Source organism: Schistocerca cancellata, chromosome 11 (genome assembly GCF_023864275.1).
Source record: "Schistocerca cancellata isolate TAMUIC-IGC-003103 chromosome 11, iqSchCanc2.1, whole genome shotgun sequence".
Lineage (NCBI taxonomy): Eukaryota > Metazoa > Arthropoda > Insecta > Orthoptera > Acrididae > Schistocerca > Schistocerca cancellata.
In genome coordinates, this window is record NC_064636.1 from 148,457,328 (window position 1) to 148,479,447 (window position 22,120).

Consider the following 22,120-nt stretch of genomic DNA (forward strand, 5'->3'; position numbering starts at 1 on the left):
CCATTCACACACGGAGTGTGGCAAGAATGAATATTTGAATGTCTCTGTGCATGCAGCAGTTATTCTAATCTTATCCTCATGATTCCTTTGTGAGTGATACATGGAGGGCTGTAGTATATTCCTAGAATAATAATTTTAAGTGGGTTCTTGAAACTTTGTTCATAGACTTTCTTGGAATAGTTTTTCTCTGTCTCCAAGAGTCTGCCAGTTCAATTCCTTCAATATCTCTGTGACACTCTCCCATAGGTTAAACAAACCTGTGACAATTCGTGCTGCTCTTCTCTGTGTATGTTCAATATCTCCTGTTAGACCTATCTGGTATGGGTCTCATACACTTGATTAATATTATAGAACAAGTTGTGTGAATGATTTGTAAGCAATCTGCTTTGTAGACTGATTGCACTTCCCCAGTATTTTACCAAGAAACTGAAGTATACCACCTGCCTTACCCAAGACTGAACCTATGTGAGCATTCTGTTTCATATCCCTACAAAGTGCTACGTCCAGGTACACTACTGACCATTAAAATTGCTACACCACAAAGATGGTGTCCTACAGACGTGAAATTTAATCTACAGGAAGAAGATGCTGTGATATGCAAATGATTAGCTTTTAAGAGCATTCACATAAGGTTGGTGCCGGTGGCAACACCTACAATGTGCTGACATGAGGAAAGTTTCCAACCGATTTCTCATACACAAACAGTGTTGCCTGGTGAAACATTGTTGTGATGCCTCTTGTAAGGAGGAGAAATGTGTACCATCACGTTTCCAACTTTGATAAATGTCAGATTGTAGCCTATCGCGATTGCAGTTTATCATATCGCGACATTGCTGCTCATGTTGGTCGAGATCCAATGACTGTTAGCAGAATATGGAATTGGTGGGTTCAGGAGGGTAATACGGGACACCGTGCTGGATCCCAATGGCCTCGTATCACTAGCAGTCGAGATAACAGGCATCTTATCCGCATGGCTGTGCAGCCACATCTCGATCCCTGAGTCAACAGATGGGGACGTTTGCAAGACAACAACCATCTGCACGAACAGTTTGATGATGTTTGCAGCAGCATGGACTACCAGCTCTGAGACCGTGGCTGCGGTTACCCTTGATGCTGCATCCCAGACAGGAGCACCTGCGATGGTGTACTCAATGACGAAACTGGGTGCACAAATGGTAAAACATCATTTTTTTCGGATGAATCCAGGTTCTGTTTACAGCATCATGAAGGACACATCCGTGTTTGGTGACATCGCGGTGAACGCACATTGGAAGCATGTATTCGTCATCTCCATACTGGCGTATCACCTGGCATGATGGTATGGGGTGCCATTGGTTACACGTCTCAGTCACCTCTTGTTTGCATTGATGGCACTTTGAACAGTGGATGTTACATTTCAGATGTGTTGTGACCCGTGGCTGTGCCCTTCATTCGATCCTTGCAAAACCCTACATTTCAGCAGGATAATGCACGACCACATGTTGCAGGTCCTGTACGGGCCTTCTGGATACAGAAAATGTGGGACTGCCGCCCTGGCCAGCACATTCTCCAGATCTCTCACCAATTGAAAACGTCTGGTCAGTGGTGGCCGAGCAACTGGCTCGCCACAATACGCGTCACTACTCTTGATGAACTGTGGTATCGTGTTGAAGCTGCATGGGCATCTGTACCTATACACGCCATCCAAGCTTTGTTTGACTCAATGCTCAGGCATATCAAGCCCATTATTGTGGTCAGAGGTGGTTGTTCTGGGTACTGATTTCTCAGGATCTATGCACCCAAATTGCGTGAAAATGTAATCACATGTCAGTTCTAGTATAATATATTTGTCCAATAAATACCTGTTTATCATCTGCATTTCTTCTTGGTGTAGCAATTTTAATGACCAGTAGTGTATTTGTATGAGTTGGCCAATTACAACAGTGAGTCACTGATATTATAGTCATGGGACATTACATTTTTTTTTTTTTTTTCATTTTGTAAAGTTCAAAATTTTACGTTTCTGAGCATTTAGAGCAAGTTGCCAATCTATGCACCATATCGAATTCTTATCAAGATCTGATTGAATATTTATGCAGTTTCTTTCAGATAGTACTTTACTATAGATAACTGCATCATCTACAAAAAGCTTGATTTTACCATTAATATTGTCTGCAAGGTCATTAATATACAATATGAACAGCAAGGGTTCCAACACACATCCCTGGGGTGCACACACAAAGTTACTTCTACATCTGATGATGACTCTCCATCCACGATTATATAATGTGCCCTCCCTACCAGAAAATCCTCAGTCCATTCACAAATTTCACTTGATTCTCCATATGATCATACTTTTGACAATAAACATAGATGCAGTACTGAGTCAAATGCTTTTATGAGATCAAGATATACTACATCTATCTGATTGCTTTGATCCAAAACTTTGAGTATGTCTTGTGAGAAAAATGCAAGTTGGGTTTCACATGGTTGATGTTTATGAAATCCATGCTGGCTGGCATTGAGGAGGTTGTTCTGTTCAAGGTACCTCATTATGTTTGAGCTCAGAATATGTTCTAAGACTCTAAAACAAGTTGATGTCAAGGATATTGGACAGTAGGTTTGTGCATCAGTTGTACTACCCTTCTTGTAGGCAGGTGCGGCCTTTGCCTTTTTCCAAGAATTGGGTATGGCATCTTTTTTCCCTTTGTCTGATGGATCTAAGATAGATTATAGTTAATAGATGGGTAACTCAGCTGCAAACTCGGTATAGAGTCCATCAGGCCCTTGACCTTTGCTCAGTTTTACGTATTTCAGCTGTTTTTCAACACCACTGATCTAATACGTGTTTCATTTATCTTTTCAGTTGTATGAGGATTAAACTGGGGCAATTTTCCTGGGCTTTCCTTTGTAAAGGTGTATTTGAAAATGGAATTAAGCATTTCAGCTTTTGCTTTGCTTGCTACCCTCAATTTCAGTTCCTGTCTCATTCGCTATGGACTGGACACTAACTTTGGTGCCATTAACACCTTTATTATTGACCAAAATTTATTTGGGATTTGTGAAATATCATATGACAGTATTCTGCTATGGCAGTCACTGAAAGCATAATGCATTGCTCTCTTGACAACTAAATGCATTTCATTCAGTATCTCTCTATCAATAGCCCTATGCATTGTTTTACGTGCATTATGCAGCAGTCTCTGTTTCATTAGAAGTTTCTTTACAGAGACTTTATACCACTGAGGTTCCCTCCCATTATAAACTGTTCTACTGGGTATGTATCTATCCAGTGCATGGTCAACTATTATTTGGAACTTGAGCCAGAGTTCCTCTACATGCTCCTACTCTGTGCTGAACGTTTCAAGTTTCTCATTTGGATATGACACTACTGATTTTTTATCTGGTGTACTGAACATATATGTCTTTGTGCTTGTTTTAGTTGTCCTTTGTACTTTGGTAATCATGGTTGCCACAACCACATCATGGTCATTGATACCAATTTTGATATGGACATCCTCAAAGAGGTCAAGTCTGTTTGTTGCAGTTAGATCCAATATATTCCATCATGAGAGGGATCCCTAACTATATGTTCTAGGTAGTTTTCAGAGAATGCATTTAGTAAAGTTTCACAGGATGTTTTATCATGCCCATGACTAACAAATCTGTAATTTTCTCGGTTAATTATTGAATGAGTAAAGTCTCTGCTGATGATTACACTGTAATTGGGGAACTTTAGTACAAGTGAACTGAAACTTTCTTTGAAGTTTTCAGTTATTTCAGGAGACGAATCTGTGGGCAACAGAAAAATCGAGTTATCATTTTATGCCCACCCCTGATACTGAGTTTTGCCCAATCAGTCTCACATGCAGCTTCAATTTCTACCTCAGTGGATCTGAGTTTCTTGTCTATTGTGACAAACACACCACCTCTATTTCCTATCTGCCTATCCTTCCAAAATACATTTAAATTTTCCCCCAAAATCTCACTGCTATCAATTCCAGGTTTCAACCAGCTTTTTGTATCTAGTATTATGTGAGCATCACTGCTTTTCATGAGCACTTCGAACTCTGGCACTTTATTGCAAATGCTTTGGCAGTTTACTATTAGGACTTTTATACTCTAATCTATGGGAGGCATTTCTTTCAATTTTACACTGATAATTCTGGGTTTCCTAAAGCTATTGTCATCTGACTTGGATGGAGAGTCACCTAATCTAAAAAAACCTTGTGTGCACCCCACACACAGTCAGCTACCTGATATGTAGTGCACACCTGACCCTATGGCACAAGTCCAGGAAGTCACAGCGTAGCTTGTCACAGAACCTTCAAAGTCTCTGGCTGTAATAGAACTTTGAAAGTCTCTGTTTCAGTCCTTCCACTTGACTCAGAACCAAAGGGCCATGATCAGTTCTGGGGACAATGCTGCAAATTGTAGCTTTGTTGAAACTCTGTGCAAAAGGGTGAGCTTCACAACCTTCTCTGCCAGTTGCTGGAATGGCTCGAGAATGGCCTCGGAGCCCAGATGACAGGCATCACTTGTTCCAACATTCAACACAATCTGTAGTTGGTTGCATCCTTTTCCCTCAATGACAGCTGGAAATGCCTCTTCAACATGCTGAATAAAGCATACACTGAGTGAGTGTACCTGGTGTCCTTTCCTGTCCCTTTCTGCCATTTCCCTAAGGGATACCATCAATTACCGTACATTGGAACCACCAACGATCAATAGCTCCCTACCCCTTTGTGTTTACTGCCTCCTGACACCAGACAAATCAGGTTTCCCCGAAGCAGGTGAAGTGAGTCCCACTGGCTCAGTTTGTTTCAGTGAAAAACACCTGAAACTTGTTGGCTAGAGAAATTGGTACAACACACAGTCCTCCCTGTTGCTCACCCACCTTGTACAGGACATCTAGATCTACCAGTGACGCACCACTCACTGTCAAGTGGACAGATAATGACAGGTCCTCTGCAGAGGAGACAGGATCCATTGGATCCTACTTGAGGTACCTCTAGTATCACAGGTAGATGAATGTCGGGAACTCTTCTAATACACCGATTCAGAGCAGCTGCCAATTGTTTGACAGTAGTCAGTGTGATTTCCAACTGCTTAGAAATGTCAACCAACACATCCCAATTTGCGGTTTCTTAACACCTCTTCTCATTATAGAACAATGCTGCAGTCCACATCCCTGTTTGTCTTGCATTACCATTCTGTTCTGTATTATGTATATTTATTTAGAAGGAATAATTTCATGTTTCAGAAAAAAAAAGTATGGCAGGTCACTGATTTGGGAATATCTTTCCTAGGTTGTGATTTGATCTTGAAATGAAAATGGCATCACATGTCCCCAGAAAACGTAAATGGGACATGTCACTGAGTGAAAGACTACAGAAATGCCCACATGTTGGGGAGAGTGAAACAGAAAATAATGACTGTCAAGAAGTTTTTTGTGTGGACAGTGACTGTGAAATAAATGATGTTGACTGTATTTTTGTGTCTGAAGAAATCACAAAAAAGAAAGGTCAAAATTGTGCTTGCCTGTCACCTGAAGCAATGAACCTTCAGAAGGCTTCCACACCTATTCAAGAGCTTTATGGTTGCTCATGCAGGATAGAACGAATATGGAGCATGAGCAGTGTGTGTTACTCAAGGACTGAAGAAAACTTAGAGGTAAGTTGTGTGTATAATTTTATCATGTATTTACTGTAGTAATGTGAATGGTAGTATTACTTGTAGTCATTGACATTCATGAAAATTTATCCAGTGGGAAGGGGGCTTCAGAATGATGTGACTTACCAAACAAAAGCACTGGCAGGTCGATAGACACACAAACAAACACAAACATACACACACAATTCAAGCTTTCACAACCAATGGTTGCTTCATCAGGAAAGAGGGAAGGAGAGGGAAAGATGAAAAGATGTGGGTTTTAAGGGAGAGGGTAAGGAGTCATTCCAATCCCGGGAGCAGAAAGAATTACCTTAGGGGGAAAAAAGGACAGGTATGGTAAGTCTTTCTGCTCCCGGGATTGGAATGACTCCTTACCCTCTCCCTTAAAACCCACATCTTTTCATCTTTCCCTCTCCTTCCCTCTTTCTTGATGAAGCAACCATTGGTTGCAAAAGCTTGAATTTTGTGTGTATGTTTGTATATCTATCAACCTGCCAGCGCTTTCATTTGGTAAGTCACATCATCTTTGTTTTTAGATATATTTTTCCCACGTGGAAAATGAGACTTACCAAACAAAAGTGCTGGCAGGTCGATAGACGCACAAACAAACACAAACATACACACAAAATTCTAGCTTTCGCAACCAACGGCTGCTTCATCAGGAAAGAGGGAAGGATAGGGAAAGACAAAAGGATGTGGGTTTTAAGGGAGAGGGTAAGGAGTCATTCCAATCCTGGGAGCGTAAAGACTTACCTTAGGGGGAAAAAAAGGCGGGTATACACTCGCGCACACACACACATATCCATCCGCACATACACAGACACAAGCAGACATTTGTAAAGGTAAAAAGTTTGGGCAGAGATGTCAGTCGAGGCAGAAGTAAAGAGGCAAAGATGTTGTTGAAAGACAGGTGAGGTATGAGTGGCGGCAACTTGAAATTAGCGGAGGTTGAGGCCTGGCGGATAACGAGAAGAGAGGATATACTGAAGGGCAAGTTCCCATCTCCAGAGTTCTGACAGGTTGGTGTTAGTGGGAAGTATCCAGATAACCCGGATGGTGTAACACTGTGCCAAAATGTGCTGGCCATGCACCAAGGCATGTTTAGCCACTGGGTGATCCTCATTACCAACAACCACTGTCTGCCTGTGTCCATTCATGCGAATGGACAGTTTGTTGCTGGTCATTCCCACATAGAAAGCTTCTCAGTGTAGGCAGGTCAGTTGGAAAATCACGTGGGTGCTTTCACACGTGGCTCTGCCTTTGATCGTGTACACCTTCCGGGTTACAGGACTGGAGTAGGTGGTGGTGGGAGTGTGCATGGGACAGGTTTTACACCGGGGGTGGTTACAAGGGTAGGAGCCAGAGGGTAGGGAAGGTGGTTTGGGGATTTCATAGGGATGAACTAAGAGGTTACGAAGGTTAGGTGGACAGCGGAAAGACACTCTTGGTGAAGTGGGGAGGATTTCATGAAGGAGGGATCTCATTTCAGGGCAGGATTTGAGGAAGTCGTATCCCTGCTGGAGGGCCACATTCAGATTCTGATCCAGTCCCGGAAAGTATCCTGTCACAAGTGGGACACTTTTGGGGTTCTTCTGTGGGAGGTTCTGGGTTTGGAGGGATGAGGAAGTGGCTCTGGTTATTTGCTTCTGTACCAGGTCGGGAGGGTAGTTGCGGGACGCGAAAGCTGTTTTCAGGTTGTTGGTGTAATGGTTCAGGGATTCCGGACTGGAGCAGATTCATTTGCCACAAAGACCTAGGCTGTAGGGAAGGGACCGTTTGATGTGGAATGGGTGGCAGCTGTCATAATAGAGGTACAGTTGCTTGTTGGTGGGTTTGATGTGGACGGACGTGTGAAGCTGGCCATTGGACAGATGGAGGTCAACGTCAAGGAAAGTGGCATGGGATTTAGAGTAAGACCAGGTGAATCTGATGGAACCAAAGGAGTTGAGGTTGGAGAGGAAATTCTGGAGTTCTTCTTCACTGTGAGTCCAGATCATGAAGATGTCATCAATAAATCTGTATAAAACTTTGGGTTTGCAGGCCTGGGTAACCAAGAAGGCTTCCTCTAAGCGACCCATGAGTAGGTTGGCATACGAGGGGGCCATCCTGGTACCCATGGCTGTTCCCTTTAATTGTTGGTAGGTCTGGCCTTCAAAAGTGAAGAAGTTGTGGGTCAGGATGAAGCTGGCTAAGGTAATGAGGAAAGAGGTTTTAGGTAGGGTGGCAGGTGATTGGTGTGAAAGGAAGTCCTCCATCGCAGCGAGGCCCTGAACGTGCAGAATATTTGTGTATAAGGAAGTGGCATCAATGGTTACAAGGATGGTTTCAGGGGGTAACAGACTGGGTAAGGATTCCAGGCGTTCGAGAAAGTGGTTGGTGTCTTTGATGAAGGATGGGAGACTGCATGTAATGGGTTGAAGGTGTTGATCTACGTAGGCAGTGGGGCCTTGGTAACCAGCTACAATGGGGTGGCCGGGATGATTGGGTTTGTGAATTTTAGGAAGAAGGTAGAAGGTAGGGGTGCGGGGTGTCGGTGGGGTCAGGAGGTTGATGGAGTCAGGTGAAAGGTTTTGTAGGGGGCCTAAGGTTCTGAGGATTCCTTGAAGCTCCACCTGGACATCAGGAATGGGATTACCTTGGCAAACTTTGTATGTGGTGTTGTCTGAAAGCTGACGCAGTCCCTCAGCCACATACTCCCGACGATCAAGTACCACTGTTGTGGAACCCTTGTCCGCCGGAAGAATGACGATGGAACGGTCAGCCTTCAGATCACGGATAGCTTGGGCTTCAGCAGTGGTGATGTTGGGAGTAGGATTAAAGTTTTTTATGAAGGATTGAGAGGCAAGGCTGGAAGTCAGAAATTCCTGGAAGGTTTGGAGGGGGTGATTTTGAGGAAGAGGAGGTGGGTCCCGCTGTGACGGAGGATGGAACTGTTCCAGGCAGGGTTCAATTTGGATAGTGTCTTGGGGAGTTGGATCATTAGGAGTAGGATTAGGATCATTTTTCTTCGTGGCAAAGTGATATTTCCAGCAGAGAGTACGAGTGTAGGACAGTAAATCTTTGACGAGGGCTGATTGGTTGAATCTGGGAGTGGGGCTGAAGGTGAGGCCTTTGGATAGGACAGAGGTTTAGGATTGGGAGAGAGGTTTGGAGGAAAGGTTAACTACTGAATTAGGGTGTTGGGGTTCCAGATTGTGTTGATTGGAATTTTGTGGTTTTGGAGGAAGTGGAGCTGGAAGTGGGAGATTGAGTAGATGGGAGAGACTGGGTTTGTGTGCAATGAGAGGAGGTTGAGGTTTGCTGGAAAGGTTGTGAAGGGTGAGTGAGTTGCCTTTCCGGAGGTGGGAAACCAGGAGATTGGATAGTTGTTTAAGGTGGAGGGTGGCATGCTGTTCTAATTTGCGGTTGGCCTGTAGGAGGATTCTCTGAACAGCCGGTGTGGATGTGGGAGAGGACAGATTGAGGACTTTTATTAAGGATAGGAGTTGACGGGTGTGTTCATTGGCTGAGTTGATGTGTAGGTGAAGGGTTAGGTGGGTGAGGGCAATGGATTGAGGGCAATGGATTGTTCAGTTTGGAACTGGTATAGGGACTGATGGAAAGAAGGGTTGCAGCCAGAGATGGGAACTTTAAGTGTGAGGCCTTTGGGGGTAATGCCAAATGTCAGACAAGCCTGAGAAAATAAAATATGGGAGTGTAATCTGGCTAGGGCAAAGGCATGTTTGCAGAGGGAATGTAAATAAAACTTAATGGGGTCGTTGTGGAGGTGTTGTGAGGGTGATATGGTATTATAAGGTGGAAAAGTGTAACATGAGGCTGAAATGAAAATGAAAATAAAAATATATGGGGAGAGATAAAGGTGAACTAGAAAGCAACTGGAGATCTGGTATGAAAAAAGGCGAAAAAGTGTTGGTTAGAGCTGAGCTATGTTGATCCTGTGGTGAACTTGTGTAGGTAGACAACGATGTGCATAAAGGTTAGGTGGTTGTGTTGCCGCTAAAACATGTTAAAGGGTGGAGAAATTCGGGAAAATTTCGAAAAAACTACGTGCAAATGTATTAAAAGGAGTGGTTTCGTGGTGGCAGATTATGAAAATGACGCTAACAATTGTCTGACGAAAACAAGGGAAGCAATGTTCATTAAGCATTCAAAGGAAGTTTGTCACACTGTGCCCAAAAACTTCATACGTTTTGTTTCTTAATATTATCGAGAGACTGTGCGACACTTACATTTCAATTTACACTTATCACTGAATAAAAGTGTATTGTTATGGGCTCATCTGTAGGCTAGTAACAGGTAACCAGGAATGCGCATTATGTAAGAAACGAAAATTTTGTCAGACTGTGCACTAAAGATATCAGTTTTGTTTCTTAGCATTTCCAAGACGATGTACAGGACTTATGTTTGATTTTACAGTAATCACTGAGCACATTGTGCACTGCATCAGAGTAAAAACGTTTTACATTGGGGATATGTGGAAGGTGGTAAAGGTGGAAGGTGGTAAAAGGCAATACAGATTTAACATATAAAAAAAAATCAAGTTGTCACATAGTGTTTGAAGTTTCTTCCTCTTAGAGAACAGAAGTTTCATTATTTTTCTTTGTGCAATAATTATTCATTACAGTATTTACAAATTTCTGGTGTAATTTCCACTCATCACCTCATTAGCCATAACTATTTTAAAAATGAGTTCAGCTGCTACTTCTCTCTAATTCAGTAGCTTCGTGAAGGAAAGTGTTTCCAACAACTTTTCCAGAGTCAAATAACTGTATGTAACTACTGTCACAGGAAATTCACATGAGATTTTTCAAACGTCCTCTGTCCAAATGTTTAATTAAATTAAATTGATTATCAGTTGTCACAGAACTATCAAATGTCAAAAAATCTGTGTACTCTGTGTACTGAAGTTTCCTTATCAATGAGTGGCAATGTAAACCAACAGTGTATCTTAAAGCTGGGACTCTGATAGTGATATTGAAATTAGAAAACTGAATCACTAACATCTCTACAATTCTCAGCATCTTTTGTGGGGGTGTATTTAGTTGTAAGATATTCATGAGTCTTAACTTCTTTTCAGTTTCCAACACCTGCATGAGTGAGATATGATACTGACATCCTAGTAATTGTCTATACAGACCTAATTTGCTTCTAGAGAATCAGCCTGAAACGTTTCTGACAGCATATATTATACGTTTAGTTCCTTGCTGCAACATTTACAGTAGTTACCTGCAGTAATCTGTATCTACTAAGCTGAAGTGCTTTGTGTTTTTTTAAGGACAGTTTATCATTCTCTGAGCTTAAAACTTCTGCATTTGTCTGACCAAGTAATAAATTTATCCAGAAAACAATAATGAATATCACCTGCTTTATTGGTCAGAGGCTTTTACATTTCTTCTTTATGATAAATTCCATTCAGAAGTACATTAACGATGTACTTTCAAATCAATTGAGTAACCAGTTTAACATTGCCTTCCTAAAGATGAAGGCCACAGAGTTTTCACTGACATATCATAAGCATGTTTTAGCAGCTACTGCCATTCTTTGTCACATACTTCTTCCCTAACTGCAGCAAAAAGCGTATATTTTACAGCATCCAGATTGTTGAATTCTGGGTTACAGAATGTTTGCCTATGGTTCTTCAGATTTTTTCTGGTTGTTTTGTATGCACTTAAAAATTTGAAAAGTGTCATGCAGAGAAAAGAGGTCATTTACTATCTGTAGGAGATGAGTGCACAATACTGGCTTAAGGTGCATTAGCAAAATGTGTAACACATTTTATATAAGTGACATTATTACCTGAAAAAATGAAACAGTCTGAAAGCCAACAGCTTCTACATCTACTACTGATGTGCTTACTGCATTAACCTCAAGCATGTGCTCCATTTTTGGTAACATGAGGGGGCGTGCAGCACACTTCACACACATGTAAAGGATGGCTGTCTTTATGTTACCAAGGTAGATATGTATAAGCAAAATCACAGTTTAATCTTAGATTAGTTAAACCATGATAAAATAAACTTGCATAATGTGACCTAAATCATGGTTTATTTACTTAACACTGAAATAAACTTTAATTGTATGACTCTCTGGCCACAGATATGTGTTTCCCCACAATTATAACACATTCAAAACATTAAACAGTTCAGGTGCATCTAATCCCACTAACCCTTTATTCAGATACTAATTACGTTGCAGACATTTGCCTAATTGTGGAACTGTGCTGTGAGCTCATAATCTGAGTGTTTTTTTGCAGGGATTGTAAATTTTTTCTGATATAGCTCACTGTTTATTTTTTACTACTACTGCTGCTCACTTTGATATATGGCAACACAATATATCACTGTGTTAGCTGAAGCAATAATGAAGGACTGAATATGGACCCACAATTGTGAAACAACAATAGAAAAGTGCAAAACAATTTTATTTGTGATTGGTGCATTTTATACATAGGCGTGCCTATGAGGATTAAACAAGCATTCTGTATTCATTTCAGAATAAAAACAACCTTAGTTCCAAAGTTATTAAATATCAGTAACATGTTTTACTCATTTGGGCATCATCGGATTGTTTATAAAAAACAAGAAAACAATCTACTGTGTTCTTAATTTTTGGGGTCAGATGTGAACGACTGATGAAAGCTTACTTCTCTGTCTACTTTTACTTAGTTTCTTCATGTGTCTTTTTGATATCTTAGGACAACACTTACTAAACGAATTAGAAAATTGACAAAGCTATCAAAAGCTTCATTAACCTTTGTAAAGAGGACAAGTAGCTGGACAGTTTTATATATAGTTATGATTTGGAAGTGCTGATAGGAGTATCATTAACAACACTGATACAGGTGGGTTGCTCCCATTACTCTTTGGGATTTCTTTGTCAGCAATTTTAGTCATATCTGTTCATGATATATAAATACAAAGTATTTAAAAACAAACAGTTTAAAAGTTGTCCAGATATGATAACTGTTTTGTTGATGTGTTGTTTGCACAAAACATACTGTGTGACCTGGGGCATTTAGAAAGTGGAAGTGCTTTGTCATTGTAGTCTTAATGTCAGTATCCCCATAAATTAAAATTTTGTGTTGAGTGTATTTCTGCTTTTTGGAGCTGTTCTCCACGTCTACAAAGACATGAAGGGTATGGTATATAGACACTACAATTAGTTTGGAGCATAGTAATGTTGTTTTGATTCACATCCTAATGCCCTTCAAATGTTATTTCTGTTCAGCTTTCTTGATGGATCATCATGCAGGAAATGTCACAGTAAAAGATGCAGTTTCATTTGGAAATTGCTTTGCTGCTAAGTGGAGACCCACAAAACTGTGCACCGTATTGTAACTGAATTGTTATCTGCACCCAGAACTTCAGTGAAATAAATTTCCGCTATTATAGTTAGCAGATATTTCTTGAGATTGTAAATAATTAGTTGTTTGGCATCAGAGTGTTGTAAATAATTAGTTGTTTGGCATCAGAGTGTAATGTTATTCCTTTGTCACTAGTTGTCATTTTTGTTTAGTGATTAAATTTTGAATCCACCAATTTGCACGATAGTACTGAAATTCCACTTATCATTGTCACATAAAATTAAAAAAAAAAGAAAAAAAGTGAATTGTCGGTGAATGTGAGAAACATGAAGTGTGTAGAAAATACATTTCAAAACCTGTGATCAGTTAGTTATATTTTTATGAATATTATTGACCATTCTTCTGAACCAGTTTACGAACTTGTATTTACATGTGTGAGAAAATCAACTTATAATAAATGTACAGTGAGCTTTCATAGCAAGTTACTTTGCACTATAATGCAATGATATTTTTTGTCTTTTCCTGTGGCTATAAGCACCTTACTATCACTAATGTTACCATATTGAAGTGTTGAGCTAGTGTCCATGCCTGCAGAATTAGGGATGGGTCCACCTTTTGTAAGTATACGAATTATTGTTTTGTTTTATCACCCAAGCATGTTTCACCACAGTTGTGACATCCTCACTGTTTTTTGTTTTTGTTTTATTTTCTTGAAATACATACATAAAGATTATTTTAGATTAGGGAATATGATACATCAGATTTGTTGTTATTTTAATTATGCACTGAAGCACCAAAGAAACTGGTGTAGGCATATGTATTCAAACAGAGAGATATTTAACAAGGCAGAATACAGTGCTGCTGTCGGCAGTGCCTATATAAGACAACAAGTGTTTCTTGCAGTTGTTAGGTCGATAACTGCTGCTGCAGTGGCAGGTTGTCAAGTTTTAAGAGAGCTGGAACACAGCATCTCTGAGATACCATTGAAGTGGGAATTTTCTGGAATGGCTATTTCACGAGTATACTGGAATATAAGGAATCTTGTAAAAGGTCAATCTCCAACATCGCTGCGGCCGAAAAAGATCATCCAAGAACAGGACTAACAAAGATTGAAGAGAATCGTTCAACATGACAGAAGTGCAACCCTTTTCCAAATTGCTTCAGATTTCAATGCTGGCCCATCAACAAGTGTCAGTGTGTCAACCATTCAATGAAACATAATCGACATGTGCTTTTGGAGCCAAAGGCCCACTCGTGTACCCTTGATGACTGCACAGACTAAGCTTTATGCCTCACCTGGGCTGCTGATGACTGGAAATGTGTCGCCTGGTCAGACGAGTCTCATTTCAAATTGTATCAAGTGGATGGATGTGTATGGGTATGGAGACAGCTTAATGAATCCATGGACCCCGCATGTTGGCAGGGGACTGTTCAGGCTGGTAGAGGCTCCACAATGGTGTGGGGCATGTGCTGTTGGAGTGATATGGGACCCCTGGTACATCTAGATATGACTCTGAGAGGTGTCACATACATAAGCATCCTGTCTGATCACCTGCATCCATTGACACCCGTTGGGAATTCCAACGGACATGGGTAATTCCAGCAGGACAATGCGACACCTCTCACTTCCACTACAGAGTGGCTCCAGGAACACTCTTCCAAGTTTAAAAGCTTCCACTGGCCACCAAACTGCCCAGACATGAACATTATTGAGCATATCTTGGATGTGTTGCAATGTGCTGTTTAGAAGAGATCTCCACTCCCTCGTACTCTTAGGAATTTATGGACAGCCCTGTAAGATTCATGATGTCAGTCCCCTCCAGCACTATTTCAGACATTAGTCAAGTCCATACCACATCGTGTTGTGTCATTTCTGCAGGCTCATGGGGTCTCTACATGATATTGGGGAGGTGTATCAGCTTCTTTGGCTCTTCAGTGTAAATGCTCTTTACCTTTTATTTTACATTTTGTGTGTCCTGTGGCTACCAACCAAAATCAGCAACAGGTCTAAATTAGTACACCATGTTATCTGAAAACATGAGTGATCTTAGAAAATCATCTGTATTGAATTTTGTTTATTATCCAATCTATAAAATGTATGTTCTGGTAACCATTATGCATGTTCTGGCCTAACCATTGCAGTATGTGGCTAGTCCTGTGCTGTGAAAAGTTTTTTTTTATGTATCATTTGTGTTTTCCTGTAATTGAGATGGACCTGTGGACATTGGTAAAAGTTTAGTTGAGCTTAGATATGGCAAACTATAGTTTCTTATTCAGGAATTATGTTTCGTATTTGGACAGTGTATGCTTGTTTGTATATACTGCACCTTGCTATGTGGCTGTGGCTTGGACACGCATTTTGTAGCACAAATATATGTCTCCATTTCTGTTGATTCCCATTCTCTCTCTCTCTCTCTCTCTCTCTCTCTCTCTCTCTCTCTCTCTCTCTGTGTGTGTGTGTGTGTGTGTGTGTGTGTGTGTGTGTGTGTGTGTGTGTGTGTGTGTGTTTTTTTTTTTGAATAGTGTTTTGTTGTGCAGTACTTCTTTGGGCATTGATACCTTTTTTGCCCTGTGTGATAGCTTTGTGGATGTATTAATTTTCTTTTATTGTTAAAAGCTGGTAAAGGTGGTTACTGTGTTTTATTATTTGGAGATCTGTTTCTATGCCACTGGGATGGTGGTTGTTTTTGGTGAGGTTTGCAAAAGTGGAATGTGTGCTGTCACTTTAAAGTGGTCTTTAATGTTCTGATAATCTTCTCCTGAAATTTGCACATGTCTGTCCACTTTATACTGAATCACAGTTTTTGCAGTTTAGCTGCTGTATATTTTGTTTGTTATATTTATCTACGGTGCTGTCGGGTGTCATTCATTTTTTCTGCAGAGTACTTTTTGTTTTATACGTCCCATTTATAGCTTTTGGTCATGAAGTTCCCCCTTCTGTGTGTTATTTTGTTGTCAAATATCAGGGCTTGTCATGTTTTCCTGATGTTCATTGTTTCACGATCTTTTGTGGTGTGGTGTTCTCTGTTGTGTGGTTGTTGCTGATGTGTTGTGTTGTGATACTAGTGTGTGTGTTCTGTGTCAGTTGTGGTTTTATTTTATGGTGTATTTGTCATGAGTGTTTATTTTATAACCATTTTCTGTGGCAGTCTGTCCGATTATGTTTAGTTCTTACGTGTAGCTATTTTTTCCATTGGAATTCTGTTCAGTCTGTGTAGAAGGTACACTGTTTGATCAAAAGCATCTGGACATCCCCAAACACACGTTTTTTATATTAGGTGTATTGTGCTACCACCTACTGCCATGTACTCCATATCAGCAACCTCAGTAGTCATTAGACATCGTGAGAGAGCAGAGTGGGGCACTCCATGGAACTCAAGGACTTTGAATGTTGTCAGGTGATTGGGCGTCACTTGTGTCATGCATCTGTGTGTGAGATTTTCACACTCCTAAACATCCTTAGGTCGACTGTTTCCAATGAGACAGAGAAGTGGAAATGTGGAGGACACGTACAGAACAAAAGCGTACAGGCCGACCTCATATGTTGACTGACAAAGACCGCCGACAGCTGAAGAGGGTCGTAATGTGTAATAGGCAAACATCTATCCAGGCCATCACATAGGAATTCTAAAGTGCATCAGGATCCACTGTAAGTGCTATGACAGCTAGGTGGGAGGTGAGAAAGAAAACTTGGATCTCATGGTCGAGTGGCTGCTCATAAGCCACACACCGCGTAAATGCCGAAACGTTTGGTGTAAGAAGTGTAAATGTTGGACAATTGAACAGTGGAAAAATGTTGTGTTGAGTGACGAATCATGGTACACAATGTGACGATCCAATGTCAGGGTGTGGGTATGGCGAATGCCATCTGGCAGCGTGTGTAGTGCCAACAGTAAAATTTGGAGGCAGTGGTGTTATGGTGTGGTCATGTTTATGATGGAGAGGGCTTGAACCCCTTGTTGTTTTGTGAGGCACTATCACAGCACAGGTCTCACAGCACAGGCCTACATTGCTGTTTTAAGCACCTACTTGCTTCCCAGTGTTGAAGAGCAATTCGGGGATGGTGGTTACATTTTCAGCACAATTGAGCACCTGTTCATAATACACGGCCTTTGGTGGCATGGATACACGACAATAACATCCCTGTAATGGACTGGCCTGCACAGAAACCTGACCTGAATCCTATGAAACACCTTTGGGATGTTTTTGAACACAAATTTCGTGCCAAGCCTCTCCTACTGACATCGATACATGGAGAATAGGCTGCCATTCCCCAAGAAACCTCCCAGCACTAGATTGAACGTATGCCTGTGAGAGTGTAAGTTGTCATCAAGGTTAAGGGTGGGTCAACACCATATTGAATTCCAGCATTACCAATGGGGGGCACCAAATACTTGTAACTCATTTTCAGCCAGGTGTCTGGATACATTTGATCACATAGTGTATCTTAGGCTGGCCTGCTGTTGGGTGGTTTGCCTTGTTGTGAATAGCTGTACTGGTTGATGTAGATTTACTGTATACTGTGAACCATTGTTCATGGTTTCCTTTTTCTGTTGTGATGTCTACAAAATTTATTTTTTGTCTCTTTCAGTTTCAAGGGTGAAGTGTAATTTCGGGTGAGCAGTATTGACATCTCTGTGAACCTGTAGTATCTGGTTGTGTGTTTCATCTATCAAGAGAATTATGTCATCAACATAATGGTACATGTATTTTACTTTGTACTGTTTCGGTGAGAGACAAAGATTTTGTTTTCAAGTTGATCAAGGAAGACATGGAAATCTTTCTGTTGGATGCATAATTCATCTTTAAATCTGAAATAGTTTTGTTCTGTGTAATAATTGAGATGTCTCCTGTCTGTGTTTGTGGGAAAATGTATTTCTGTCTTAATTGTCTTTCAATTGGTATGTGAGTGTATGTTGATGTGATGTCAAATGGGAGTAGTGCAGCTGTGTTGGGTACATTTGTGTCTTTCATTTTGTTGATCTAAATAATATGCTGGTGCAGTGGTGAAATCAGTCACAAGTCTGATTGAGGTATTTGGTTTGTGGATCTTTGGTAAACTTCTGAGTGTGGTTGCCTTGGGGGGTCTTTCATGGTGTTCTTTTTATTTAACTTTGTAGGGTGTAGATTTGATGTTTTGTGGTACTTCTTTTGTTTCTCTTTGGTATCTTCGCATTGGGTCACGTTTTAACTGTTTACCGATATGCCCACTACTTGGGACTGTGGCTTGTGCCCACAGGATACCTAGAAAAATTCAGTATCTATAGACCTTAGAATTTGATTTTCCTCAAGACATTTGAGTCTCATCTTTATTTACAATAATTATGGAAGCTGAAGAAATTAATTAAAATTTATGCCATGATCAGGATTTGAACCTAGGTCTAGTAGCCATTATGCCACCACAGCACCATTGCTGCATGGACTTCAAGTCCTGGCTGTGGCACAAATTGTAATTAATTTCTTCAGCTTTCATCATTATCATAGATAAAGGTGAGACTCAGATGTCTCAAGGAAAATCTAATTATAAGATCTGTAGATCACCTACACCTAAGGTATAGTATTTCCCCATTATGTCCAGTGCTAGGGTGCTATTCCAATGCCGGAATGTCTCAGCAATAGCACTGATTTGCCTGGTATAAATATCCAGTACTTACTCTCATATGACATACATAAACATGAAACACTTCGGCAAGGTCAAATAAGTGAGATTTGTACACACTCCAAATATATTTCGTGATACGCATTATTTACCAGTGATTACACTAGTAATGCAAAGAAAAAGGCAACTTGGTTTAAAGTAAACTAAGGTTATAGAGATACTATCATTTCTCTGGATATTATCTTAAATTGTGCAGAAGACTGTTCAAATGTTTATCAGTCAGTTTCATTTGTTTTTGTTTAGAACCCCAACCCATCAAATTATCTTCTTCCTTAGCAATCAAGGGAAGCCAATAGTAATGTGGTGGGATTTCATAAAGTATTTTTGTACAAGAACTCTCAATGAAATCCTAATACAAATGAAAAATTAAATCATAGGAGGACCATTATTTAACTCAGGACAAGGCATTTTCATTTATATTTTATTCTGAAAGTGACTAGATGCTACATCAAGTATATCAACAGTGTAAGAAAAGACAGATTGCTAATAACTGTAAATAAGGCATGTTAAGTTGCAGATGAGCACAATTTAGAGAGACTTATAGAGCTTTTGGCCACAGCCTGCATCAGTAAAAGAGGGACACACACCATTCATACACACAAGCCAGCCCACCTCCAGCATCTTCAGGCCAGGGATGACTAGCTCACCCATGTTCTTAGTAAGTGATCTGTCAGTAAGATTTCCCTGCGCCTTTCTTTCAACTCATCCGTTGTTTTACTTGTTTTTATAATCTCTTCTACAGCACCTTTCACAATTTTGTCTTTGAGCATATAATAATTTTGTCATAATTTTATCCACATTCATTTCTTTTAATGTGTGTAATGGTGCTTATATCCATAGGCTCCACACACACACACACACACACACACACACACACACACACACACACACACACACACACACACATGCACCCACCTCAGCCCAGTCCTCACAGATCTCCAACTCAGCCCAGTCCTAACAGCTCCAACTTCATCCCTGTCCTCACAGCACCCCACCTCAGTCCTATCCTCAAAGCTCTCCACATCCACCCCGTTTGCATAGCTTCCAAGGTTCACCCCTCTCCTCATAGCTCCCAACATCCACACATCTCCTCACAGCTTTTAACCTCTGCCCCTCTCATCACAGTATCCCACCACTACCTCTCTCCACACAGTTCCACACCATTGCCCCTGCCCATGCAGAACCCCACACTTGCCCCTCTTCACACAACTCCCCACCCCTTGCCCCTCTCCATGCATCTCCCCACCCCTTGCTCCTCTCCATGCATTTCCCCACCCCTTGCTCCTCTCCACGCATCTCCCCACCCCTTGCTCCTATCCACGCATCTCCCCACCCCTTGCTCCTATCCACTCATCTCCCCACCCTTTGCCCTATCCATGCATCTCCCCAGCCTTTGCCCTATCCACGCATCTCCCCCCCTTTGCCCGATCCACGCATCCCCCCTTTGCCCTATCCAGCATCTCCCCCCCCCCTTGCCCTATCCATGCACCTCCCAACCCTTTGCCCCTATCCACGCATCTCCAAACCCTTTGCCCCTATCCTCGCATCTCCCAACCCTTTGCCCCTATCCACGCATCTCCCCACCCTTTGCCCTATCCACGCATCTCCCCACCCTTTGCCCTATCCACGAATCTCCCCACCCTTTGCACTATCCACACATCTCCCCACCCTTTGCCCTATCCACGCATCTCCCCACCCTTTGCCCTATCCACGCATCTCCCCACCCATTGCCCTATCCACGCATTTCCCCACCCTTTGCCCTATCCATGCATCTGCCCACCCTTTGCCAAATCCACACATCTCCCTACACTTTGCCCTTTCCATGCACCTCCCCATCACTTGTCATCATGTGCAAGTCCCCACCCCTTTGCCCTCTCCACGTGTCTCCCCACCCTTTGCCCTCTCCATGTGTTTCCCCACCCCTAGCCCCTGTGCACGCATCTCCCCACCCCTAGCCCCTGTGCACGCATCTCCCCACCCCTAAGCCCCAGTTCATGCATCTCCCCACCCCTACACCCCTAAGCATGCATCTCCCCACCACTTGCCCCTGTGCACACATCTTCCCACCCCTGGCCTCTCTGCATGCATCTCCCCACCGCTTTCCGCTGTCCACCCCTTGCCCCTGTGCACGCATGTCCCCCTCCCTTTGCCTCTGTGCACGCATCTACCCACCTCTTGCCCCTGTGCTTGCATCTCCACACCTATTGCCCCTGTGCCTGCATCTCCCCACCTCTTGCCCCTGTGTATGCATCTCCCCACCCCTTGCTCCTGTGTGCGCATCTCCCCACCCCTTGCCCATGTGCACGCATCTCCCCACCTCTTCCACCAATTGTCCCTGTGCACACATCTCCCCAATCCTTACCGCTGTCTACCCCTTGCCCTCTCCCCGCAACTCACCACCCTCAACCCTCTCCACACAACTCACCACCCTCACCCCTCTCCACACAACTCACCACCCTCACCCCTCTCCACACAACTCACCACCCTCACCCCTCTCCACACAGCTCACCACCCTTCCCCTGTCCATGCAGGTCACCACCCTTCCCCTGTCCATGCAGGTCACTAACCATCCCCTGTCCACACATGTCACCACCCTTCCCCTGTCCACGCAGGTCACCACCCTTCCCCTGCCCACACAGGTCACCACCCTTCCCCTGTCCTCGCAGGTCACCACCCTTCCCCTGTCCTCGCAGGTCACCACCCTTCCCCTGTCCACGCAGGTCACCACCCTTCCCCTGTCCACGCAGGTCACCACCCTTCCCCTGTCCACGCAGGTCACCACCCTTCCCCTGTCCACGCAGGTCACCACCCTTCCCCTGTCCACGCAGGTCACCACCCTTCCCCTGTCCACGCAGGTCACCACCCTTCCCCTGTCCACGCAGGTCACCACCCTTCCCCTGTCCACGCAGGTCACCACCCTTCCCCTGTCCACGCAGGTCACCACCCTTCCCCTGTCCACGCAGGTCACCACCCTTCCCCTGTCCACGCAGGTCACCACCCTTCCCCTGTCCACGCAGGTCACCACCCTTCCCCTGTCCACGCAGGTCACCACCCTTCCCCTGTCCACGCAGGTCACCACCCTTCCCCTGTCCACACAGGTCACCACCCTTCCCCTGTCCACACAGGTCACCACCCTTCCCCTGTCCACACAGGTCACCACCCTTCCCCTGTCCACGCAGGTCACCACCCTTCCCCTGTCCACGCAGGTCACCACCCTTCCCCTGTCCACGCAGGTCACCACCCTTCCCCTGTCCACGCAGGTCACCACCCTTCACCTGTCCACGCAGGTCACCACCCTTCCCCACTCCACGCATTTCACCACCCTTCTCCTGTCCATGCAGGTCACCACCCTTCCCCTGTCCACGCAGGTCACCACCCTTCCCCTGTTCACGCAGGTCACCACCCTTCCCCTGTCCACGCAAGTCACCACCCTCACCATTCTCCACGCATCTCACCACCCTCGACCCTCTCCATGCAGCTCACCACCCTCGACCCTCTCCACACAA

At 43.0% G+C, this 22,120-nt stretch overlaps 1 protein-coding gene across 1 annotated transcript; it reads right to left on the minus strand.

Annotated features, from left to right (window-relative positions):
* Positions 1-21,100: 21,100 nt before the first annotated feature.
* LOC126108374 (TATA-binding protein-associated factor 2N-like) lies at positions 21,101-21,928 on the minus strand. The gene has a single exon (XM_049913587.1). The coding sequence runs from the start codon at positions 21,926-21,928 to the stop codon at positions 21,101-21,103; it is 828 nt and encodes a 275-aa protein (XP_049769544.1).
* Positions 21,929-22,120: the final 192 nt, after the last annotated feature.